Below are 10,201 nucleotides of genomic sequence, written 5' to 3'. Positions count from 1 at the left end.
ATACGTCCATGTTACGGATTAAAAGTTGAGACCCAGAGATTTGTAAAAGAAAAAAGAGGACAGCCAGACCTGACAATGACCAGGTGCATGGTGAGGTGGAGGGTTATTTCCATTCAGCCACAGCTTTCTCCCTAGGGGTTTATCTGGGGGAGGCCTCCAGGAAGGAGGGCTGGATGTGAGCAGGCAGCAAAGGAGGGCTGACATGGCTGCATTCTCATTTGTCCTAAATTGGCTTTATTCATCTGTGCTGTTCACTAGAAAACTCCTTCTAAGGGACAGCTCTGGACCAAGCACCAGGTTGAGTGTGGGAGGCAGACATAAGTGCCCCGGTTCCTGCCCTCAGAGAGGCCCAGTTAGACAGACTCAGACAAGTAAACAGAGTTACAACACCAAATTATGAGAGAGATAAGCCCAAGAAGGGAGGGAGCAGGTCCTGGGGGCACCCAGTCTGGTGGAGTGTGTGCACGTGACAGCCTGGAGGTGAGAGACAGCACTCCCACCTCCTGGAACACCTCCCTCCTTGCCCTTCGTCCTGCTGCTCTTTGAACTGTGCACTGAATAGTACTATGGCTTTTCTCCTCTTTTAAAGCAACAGCTGACGTTCCCCTGATCTTGGCTCTGTGCCAAAGGTGAGTAGCAATATTAATGACTTCATCCATATGCTGGGATTTCCACATAACACAGCTGTTCTGCTATTGGGGATGCTTTTCCTCTTTTTGTCTGAAAAACTCCTGGGCACTATGCAAATAATGGCACTATTTACAAAGATGTGGGCAGAGTGTAGGGAAGCCACAAAAGATAGCCTAGACCCCAAGCTAGTGACAGAAAGGCTCAGTTGGCCGTGTCTAAGCCTGAAGGGGCAAGGGGACTGGAACCTGGTGAGAGAGCTGTGTGTAAGGCTGCCCGATGGAAGCTGTGACCATGTTCCTGGTCTGTGCGGGCAGGGTGCCAGGGGAACAGAGACTGACTTCACTCTCCTTCCTGCCAGTCCCCTGCCAGTGCCTCCCATTGGCAGTACCAACTAGGACTCAACTGGAAGCAGAGGACAAGGGGCTGGGGGTGCAGTCCATACAAGTCAGCCTCCTGGGCACAGAGCAGAGTGAGGAAGGGCACAGGGTACCTGTGAAACTGGATGGGCAAACAGAAGCTACTCTGCACAAGTACTTATCAATCCATGTCACAGGCTGAATGATGTCCCTCCAAAATTCATACGTTAAAGTCCTAACCCCCAGTACCTCAGGATGTGACTGTGTGTGGCAATAGGGTCTTTAAAGAGGTTTTTAAGTGAAAATCAGGCCATTAGGGTAAGCCTGAATCCAATGTGACTGGTGTCATAAGAAGACGACACAGACACATACAGAGGGAAGACCATGTGAAGACACAAGGAGAAGACAGCCACCTACAAGTCAAAGAGAGAGAGGCCTCAGAAGAAACCGACCCTGCCAACACCTTGATCTCGGACTTTTACCTTCCAGAATTGTGAGAAAATAAACTTCTGTTGTTTCAGCCATCCAGTCGGTGGTATTTTGTTATTGCAGCCCTAGCAAACTAATACAATTAACAAGCTCTTCAGCACATAACTTATCAATTATGAATTGCTTCTCTGTCTCCCCCACTGGACAGTCAATTTCTCCAGGACTCAGCCCCGGGTCAGATAGATGCTTAAATGTTTGTGGGATGAATGGATCCTTTAACAAGGAAATACAACAATAAGGCAACCTATGAAATATCATCAATATGCTGCAGTCCCGGGTGGCAATCAGAGGTTTACAGGACACAACAGCGATAGTGGTGTTGCAACAGCCGTCAGACTTGTTAGTCATGAAGGCTCACTATGTGTGCTGTGATTAGTGCTTTTTAAGAAGGATCACTTTTACTCTTGCACAAGCCATGCAGAGAGTGGATTCTGCCATTCACCTTTTAACATATGGGGAAACAGAGGCTGAAAAACTTACGTAACTTGCTCAAGATGACACGATTAAGTGGGCACATCTAGTGTGATGCAGTGGGACTACGATGGAGCTGAGTGGCATAACGGAAGGAATATGGCTTTTCGGAGAATTTACAAGCTCTGTTTCCTTATCTGTAAGACTGACAGGACATTACATCAGGTGGTTGAACAATTGAATGAGATAATCCAAGTCACTGGTACAGTGCATGGCATGAGTATATCAGCCGCTTGCAGCCTTGACAGGCTGTGGTGAGAAGCAAGCAAGCCTCTAATACCTACCCTCAGCTGCCCAACAGCTTCCTCCTATATTATGAATGAACACTCCCTGGGGTGTGCAACTTCCTGTTGTAGGCTCCCAAGTTTTCCAATCCATCGTTTCCCCATCTCCATGGTCCTCCTACTCTACCCGCCAACGTTCTGCTCAATCAGTCACAAAATCACTAGCTGTGATACTGGAGGGGAAACTTGAAAGGCTCAGAAGAGGAAGGGACTTCCCCAAAAAGATCTAGAGAGAAAATTCCTGCCTTGCAATTCCTCCCCCTTTGAGGGTTTGGGTCTTTGGCTCCCCTCCCTGAACTTGGAATAAACCCTTCTAGTTCTTTAGCAGAGGTAACTGCAGTGGCCTATTGGGACAGGCCCGAGTGGGAGAAGGGAAGTGTGACTGTGGTCTGTGTTGGCAACTAGCTCTGACTTGGACAGAATTAGGAACTTGTTAGGAGGCCTGGGAAGACTATATTTAGCTGGGAGCGTGTTTGCTCTCCTGAAGTCTTCTAGACCATCTGAGGTCTAGGAGACTGGAGCCTCCACACTTGGCTCAGCCACCAGCACTGTGCTCTCTTCCTTGTTCCAGAGGGCCCTGGGGCAACAGTGACTCCCACCTATGAGTTTAGCCCTGGGCCTCAAATCACCGTCCCCTTCCCCTGGGGCCAGTTTTGCCTAACCTACTCCTTCCACAGTCTGCAGCTTGAAGCATAGCTATGGAGGAGGCACTGTGATGTTCTGGAAAGGGCCCAGGCTAGGCTGAAAGCCTGGCTCTGTCAGGTACCTATCAGGCAAGTTACTTAACCCCCTGGGGCTTCACTTTCTAATCTATAAAGACGATAATAATAGACACCTTGTGGGTAGGTGTGTGGATTGAGTGAGATAACACAAACAAGCAGTAACTGCTCATCACACATTCCTTTCCTCCTCCTCACCAGCCTCCCACAGAGCAGGAGAACTCTTGGATGATTTGGCACCACTTTCTTGCTGACAAAGATAATGGGCTCCTGGGTGACATTTTGTGTGTATGTGATTCAAAACATTTCCCTGGATTACAAAGTTCAACTATAAAGACAAACTCTTTATTGGTCAAACTCTGAGGGATAAAGAAAGAAAAGATTCTCCCTTCCCCTCCTGCAATTTCACTGGAGATAACAAATGTTCACAACCTGATGTGTCCGCTTCCACAAGTTTCTATCCTCATACAAACACATACTGTAAAATGTTTGTTTGTTTTTTAACAGGTTGGGATCCCACTAAAGGCATTTCTCTGCAACTTCCTCTTTCATGTAACCATTTCATGGCATTCATGTGGTTCTAACTCGTTTATTTTAATAACTGCATAGGGTTCCATAGACTATATGAACCACACTTTTCCAGCTATTGCCCGTTAGACAAGTTTTTTTTTTTTGCCACTATAAACAATGCTGAAATGACGATCCTTGCACAAATAGCTTCACGAAATTGTGCTTTAATTTCTATGGAGGTACTTTACCCGAAGTATATTGTTGGGCCAAAAGGTAACCCTGAGAGGTTACTTTCACCAGATTTTTGAGTTTCCTTCTCGGAATTTATTCCCGGCACTTTCACTTTTCAAGTTCCAGGGAGGAGCTAGCCAGCGACGCCTCCTGGGGAGAAAACAATAATTGCCTGCAGCATCCTTATTAGAGCGAATGGTGCTCCAGGGCCCAAGGGTTTAGCGCGGAGCGCTGTGACCCTGGGCAAGTGACTGCCTACCCCTCCCCAGGCCCCGGTTTCCTTCTGCGTCGTCTGTGGCTCCAACCAAGATTAGGCGCAGTCGGGGCCTAGTGCCGGTAACCTCCTGGCTGGCTCCCCCAGGACGTGGGCTACGCTCCCTCCTCCCCTCCCCGTCATCGTCCCTCCGCGCTGCCCCACCTTCTCGAGAAGAATTGGCTCAGTGAAGCCAGAAAGGGTAAAACCACCACCAACACAACCACCATAATAAACCCCTCTCCTAGATCGGTCATTTATTGCTTCTGCCGGGCTGTGGCTCCCTCCTTTTCGCCTCGGCGATCGAGTGTTCCGGTTTGAACCTGGCACGTCGCCGAGGAGCGCGCCAGCTCGGTCAATCCTTTGCTTCTGCCTGGCTCCGCTCTCCCGTCGGGGCTGCAGGGTGAGCGCCGAGATCCTCGGCTCGGCTAGCGACGCACGCCCCCTTTGCCTGCCGCTGGCGCTTCCGGTTCCTGTAGCCAGTCACCGGGCTGGGTTAGAGGCGCCGGCCATGGCGGGGAGCCGGCTGGAGACCGTGGGCAGCATCTTCTCGCGGTGAGTGCTCGGAGCTGGGGTGCGCTGAGGGTGCTCCCCGGGAGGGGGCTCTCAGCAGGTCACGCCCTTTCTTGGGCGGGTGTGAGCAGGGCGTCGAGACGTTCTCCAGGGTGCGGCGTCTGAGCCGGGGAAGGCTCTCTTGTGCTTTCTCCTGCTACTGAATAGTTGTGCTTGACATCACTTCTTGAACTTCTTATCTTTCACGTTCAAGATTGCACCTCTCCCCCTCCCCGAGTGGAGGTCTCTAGGAAGAGGAAGGGAGGAAGAAGCTAATGGGCTTGGCTGGACCGTCTTTGCATTTTCCTTGACGGGACGGGAATGGGGCGGAGGGTGGTGGGATGCTTGTAAGAAGATAGAAGGACTTAACCGCTGCTGAGCATTGTTTGGTTGGTTTGGAATATGGAAATATCTTGTAGGTGGGAAGCACCCCTGTTCTGCCCTCCTTGAATGGCTCTGTCGTGCAGATTCCGTGATCCCGTTGATGTCCTAGCTGTGGCTAGACCGATTCAGGGGCTTAGACAAGTTGTTGTAACTGATCTTTCTCCTTTTACTTCCTTAAGGACGCGGGACCTGATTCGGGCTGGGGTGTTGAAGGAGAAGCCCCTCTGGTTTGACATATATGAAGCCTTTCCCCCGCTGAGGGAGCCGGTCTTCCGAAGGGCCCGCGTGCGATATGGCAAAGCCAAATCTCCCGTGCAGGACATTTTCTACCACGAGGATCTAATTAGAGCGTGAGTTCGAAGTCCACATGGTAGATAGGAGGCAGCAGAATTGCAGCAGGAAAGGTTTAGCTAGGAGTCTGGTAACTTACGTAAGTAGGAATTGAGTCAGGGCTTGCCCTGTGGAGAAGATCTTGTAAATCTAGCCAAATTAGGGGATCAGTGCCCTCCACCAGGTGAGAGAATTAGAAGTTCTGAGAAATACAGTTTGGAGCCCAGCAACTGACTGGTCATTGCAATTATAGCTACCTGTTTCTGTGCATCTGCTTTGCAGCAGGCATGATGCTAAGCCCTTAACAAATATCTCATTTAGGCCTTACTCTAACCCTGCAAGGTAGGTATCTTCTCCATTTTAGTCACGAGGACTCTGAGGCTGAAGGACGTCAACTCACTGGGAGTTCACTGACTAAGTCCTTTCCCTCAAATACTGGTGTCACTTAGTGTTTAGTATCTAGAATTCATACAGTTCCTTTTCTCTTAAATGTTAAGATCAGAGTTTGTGCATAATTGAAGTTAATACGTATCCCTTATCCTTACCCCTATTCCTGGATGTAAGAAAACAGAATTTATAAATTCATTACAGTGTCTGTTGAGGTCCAGGCACCTGTCATTTGAGAAATCTTTTTTTCTTTTTCACAACACTCCTTTGAGGTAGGAGAACAAGGATGTTCTTACTCTACGTGAAACTCTTCAGGGTCGGACACAAGATTTTTGAGGCATTAAATACTTTGTCAGCACTTTTCTGCTCAAGTCCATTGCATGTACTTGGTCAGGATGCTTTTGAGATTCATTTCTACATTAAAATCATTTGTATTTCTGTATGGATAGCATTTGGAACTGGGTGATAGGTCATTGGACAATGTGGAATGTTTTATAGCTCTCTCTTTTGTTACTATTAATGCCAAAATAATAACACCTTGTATATAAATAGTTTTTTGAACCTTTGTTGCTTTTTCTGGTGTGTTATATATTTTCAAGAACTTATAACAACAAAATAAATTCCATGTGTATCAAAACCTAAATGTAAATAGTGAAACCATTAAAGTGCTAGAAGAAGACATGAGAGAATTTAAAAAATTGTCTGACTGATAAAGGTCTTTCTAAGAATGACATAAAACCTAGAAACCATAAATGAAAACATTAAAATTGTCTGCACAAAAATACCATAAACAAAATTAAAAGTCAGCCACTATACTGGGGGAAAAAAATTGCAACACATATGACAAAAGGCTAATTTTCTATTTATACTGTTATAAAGTTTGCTTATAAGTAAATAAGAAAAAGACCATCATCAAATAGGAGAATCGACAAAGAACACGGACAGGTCAGAGAAAAGGCTGTTCAGTTTTCTTTTTAACATGATAAGATGTTCAGCTTGTTTTATAAGAAAAGCACGACTACTGTGAGTTATAATGTTTCACCTATCAAATTGACAAAGATCACCAAGTTGGAAAATATAATTTGGTCAGGGTATGGGGAAGTAGGCACTCTCATACATTACTGGTGTGAGTGTAAATTGGCACAGCTGCTGCAGGAAGCATTTTGGAAATTTGGAAGGCCAAATTACAAATATATATACGTTGTTCCAATAATACCTCTTTTACGAATTTATTCCACGGCTTTATTTGCACAGCCCAATAGAAAATATAGATAAAGGTAATCATTGCAGCACTGTCAAGAGTAGCAAGGGACTGCAAACAAACGACATGCGCTGATTTGAAATGATCTCTAAAATATTAAGTAAAAAAGGCAAGATGTAGAATAGTGTTCACTATCCTTGGGGTTAAACACTGTGGCTGGAGACAGGGAAGGATAGATGCATATATGCTTGTATATTAGAATATTTCTGGGGATACACAAGAAACTGGTTTGCATTACTTCCTAGGATGGGAATAGGGAGAGGGGTACAGAGGTGAGGAGCAATGTTACTTTTCACTGGGTACCTTTGTGTAACATTCGATGCATTTATCATGTGCGTGCATTACTTATTTAAAAACAAAAATTGAAAACTGTTAGGCTCAGGCTATGTAGGTCATGCTATACGTGACTCCTAAGGGCCTAGCAGTTATTCTTCATTCTGTTCTTGGCCATGATGTATAATTGAAGATTTATATTGTGTTGTTTGTATTTCCCAGGAAATTTTATTCAGCCTATGGATCTGGTCAAAAAGCTTTTGATCTGTTCAATCCAAACTTTAAGTCTACCTGTCAACGGTAAGCTATGTTATAAGTCCTGGGTGACTTTTTGTTTACTTGTTTTTTTAAAGGATTTAGTTACCAGTTTGAGGAGTTTTGGTGAATTCCACTTGAGGGGGAAAAAAAAGAAAAAACAAAACAAAACTGTTCCTGTGGAAAGATCTGTTAAAGGAATGCTTGGTACTGTGTAAATAGCATGTCTTGACAACTCTCAGTATATAGACCTAAGATGTGACTCCTTGGAATTCCAGGTTTGTGGAGAAGTACATTGAGCTACAGAAACTTGGAGAAACAGATGAAGAAAAGTTATTTCTGGAAACAGGGAAGGCTCTATTGGCCGAAGGCGTCATTTTAAGACGAGTAGGAGAAGCAAGGGCTGTGAGTATTTTGTTATTAAAATTATTAGGGTTAGCTTTCTGTTTTTCAGAGGTTAAAGGAAGGCTTGGTTTTCTTTTCCCAACCTTGGCTTATGTTCCTAAACTCCAGGTCAAATACTCTTAGATAGAATATACTGGAATTTCGTGGTAATGACTTGAGACTTGGAACAAGAGACTGTCATTAGGGCTTTTGAAATTGTGCTTCTGTTGAGATTCTTATCATGTTTATTGTTCGTTATAACAGAATTTGACCTGAAATACTAACGTTAAATTTTTGACTCAGTGATAGAATGTGCCTAAGTTATATAGCTTCAGCCAATTACTTGAGTGAAAATGATAGCATCTGTGTGATATATTTTTGTCTGGTTTTCTAAGCAACAGGAAGGTAGTCACGTTTCCTGGAAATCTGAAACCATGGGTGTCAAACCCCAAACTGTGTTGGAAAAAAGCGAGCCTCTGCAAGGAGTTCCACAGGACCAGCATTTGGAGGCGCCTGAAGAACAGTCGAAAGGTCTCTCGCCTCCCTGAAGAACTTGTATACCATGTATACTGACATCCAAACTGTATTCAGTAGATGAATATTGAACTGTTTTTAACAGCTGAGCTGTGTAAATGTTTCTGGTTCTCTAAGGTGTTATGTTTGCCTTCTTTTAGTTCTTATTCCTAGGTTATCATAAAGCTCAGTATCATGGTTTGAAAGAAGCAGTTATGTGAACTTTGATGTTAGGATGGTATTAAATAAAGAATTCCCTAGCTGCTTTTACAGTAAATTTACTTTAAAATTGTAAATAGCATGAGGAAACCTTTATAAGGATTGTTTGAATGGGGCTCATGCTGAGTAGGTTTGCTTGGATTTTGGTGTTAACATGTGCGTTGGCTACACTTGATTCCCTGGTATGTTTCTCTTCTCTGGATCCACCAGACTGTCACTTGCACATATACTGTGACCCTTGGTCCGCTGTTTCTCTCTGCAAATAATCTTTGTACTTTTTGCTATAGAACTAATGATCTTCAACTTGAGAGGCCAAGATGACTCGTGCTTTGTGGTACGAGTGAGGACCCATAGCCAAAGGCCAAAACTATATGGACTGAATGTGCTGGAGACAGTTAGCATAGACCTGCACAAAGTAGGATGCTTTGTAAAGATTTGTTGAATAAACGATTACATCCAGCTAAAGACTGAATCCGGATGACATCTCTGTAGGTAACTGGATTGCCAAGAGGGGGCCAGCTAATTTAGATGATGCTCCTCTCCACCCGCACTCACCTGCCTTCCTGGTGTCCAGGTGTACTTACCAAGTCCTTATCAACTGTCCTGCTTTCTTCATTTCCGTAGTTTCTATTAAGTAAATAAACTATCCCTCTGAGATTGTAGCCTTACAAACCACTGGTGATCAAGCCAGTGGTTTTCAGCTGCTAGTCATAAGTGGCTTCATAAATCCCTTACTTTAAAACTCGTGTAGCCCTCCTACCCTGCGTTCTTCGTGTGCAGTCTCTCCTGTTTCTTGGTAGACTGAGGGCAGGGCACACATCTCACAGCCTGGACACCTCCGTGCACCTACGCGTGGGTGCTTACATAATGGTGGGTGAAGGAGTACCTGAGGCCAAAGCAGTTCTCAGCTATGCTTCTCCTCCCCCGCCCCCTTTCTCACGTTTTACAATTTCTCTTGTTTGGGGACTGCTTTACTTTTGCACGGGAAAGTAAATTTCACCCATTCAACAATATTAGGCAGCCATTCGGTTCCAAATACTGGGCCAGCATTTGGGGGAGGATTTAAATTTAAGCAGGTAGAGGAGACAGTTCTGTGTTCAGAGGCACAATTGGGGTCACTCATTACCTCTCTAAACTTCATGTTTCTGACTTTATTTTTATCTTTTAAAAGACTATTGGGATTGGGGGAGGGGAACAGCGTTGGGGAATCGGGGAAGGGGAACAGACAAGTTGCTGTCCTTTTGTTCTTCAGTCTAGTTGTGGAGGACGTTGCTTCACTGGCCCATGTTGGTATTGTCATTGCGCTCTTCCTCGAGGCAGTTGCTCGCCGGCCATTGGACGGCCACTCACGGCAGCTCACGAAGGCTCATCCCCCGTTGCCAGCCAGCCCCACTGCCGCCTACGCCGTCGCCGGCGACACCCAGCAGCCCAGCTCCAGGTTGAGCTGTTGTTCACCATCTTAGCTGTAGAGGGCGCAGTGTCACTGTCCCTCATGTGGGATCCGAACCAGGGCCCTGCTGTCCAGAGCTGGCGTCCCAAGCCAACTCTTAACCAACGCACCACTCGGCCAGCCCTGTATGTTTCTGACTTTAAAAGGTAGTTTCTTTGTCATGGTGATGAAGAGAGTTTTAAAAAGCTCTTTGTTGCTTAAGTCTTAAAAAATATACATGCATGTGGTTCAAAATACGAAGGTGGAAAGC

General features: G+C 45.4%; 1 protein-coding gene across 2 annotated transcripts; it reads left to right on the top strand.

Moving 5' to 3' along the window:
• Nucleotides 1–4,390: 4,390 nt before the first annotated feature.
• On the top strand, nucleotides 4,391–8,966 carry MRPS23 (mitochondrial ribosomal protein S23). Of its 2 annotated transcripts, none has more exons than XM_019636590.1 (5): nucleotides 4,391–4,498; nucleotides 5,059–5,229; nucleotides 7,353–7,430; nucleotides 7,664–7,790; nucleotides 8,171–8,966. In XM_019636590.1, exons 1-5 carry the CDS (start codon nucleotides 4,455–4,457, stop codon nucleotides 8,315–8,317), a joined length of 567 nt encoding a protein of 188 aa, XP_019492135.1. In that variant the 5' UTR covers nucleotides 4,391–4,454; the 3' UTR covers nucleotides 8,318–8,966. The 2 variants fall into 2 exon arrangements, with proteins under 2 accessions (XP_019492135.1, XP_019492134.1); XM_019636589.1 differs by having other exon boundaries at nucleotides 8,165–8,966.
• The last annotated feature ends 1,235 nt before the right edge of the window (nucleotides 8,967–10,201 follow it).

Source organism: Hipposideros armiger, unplaced genomic scaffold (assembly GCF_001890085.2).
Source record: "Hipposideros armiger isolate ML-2016 unplaced genomic scaffold, ASM189008v1 scaffold_29, whole genome shotgun sequence".
NCBI classification, from domain to species: domain Eukaryota; kingdom Metazoa; phylum Chordata; class Mammalia; order Chiroptera; family Hipposideridae; genus Hipposideros; species Hipposideros armiger.
Note: the sequence above shows the minus strand (reverse complement) of the source record. Positions and strands in the feature narration are given on the sequence as shown.

What these genes read in the sequence shown, in the direction of transcription:
- MRPS23 (XM_019636589.1), top strand. Translation starts at nt 4,455, where the DNA reads ATGGCGGGGAGCCGGCTGGAGACCGTGGGCAGCATCTTCTCGCG. An exon ending in GTGGGCAGCATCTTCTCGCG is followed by an intron (nt 4,499 to 5,058) that starts GTGAGTGCTCGG and finishes TACTTCCTTAAG; the next exon opens with GACGCGGGACCTGATTCGGG. An exon ending in CACGAGGATCTAATTAGAGC is followed by an intron (nt 5,230 to 7,352) that starts GTGAGTTCGAAG and finishes TGTATTTCCCAG; the next exon opens with GAAATTTTATTCAGCCTATG.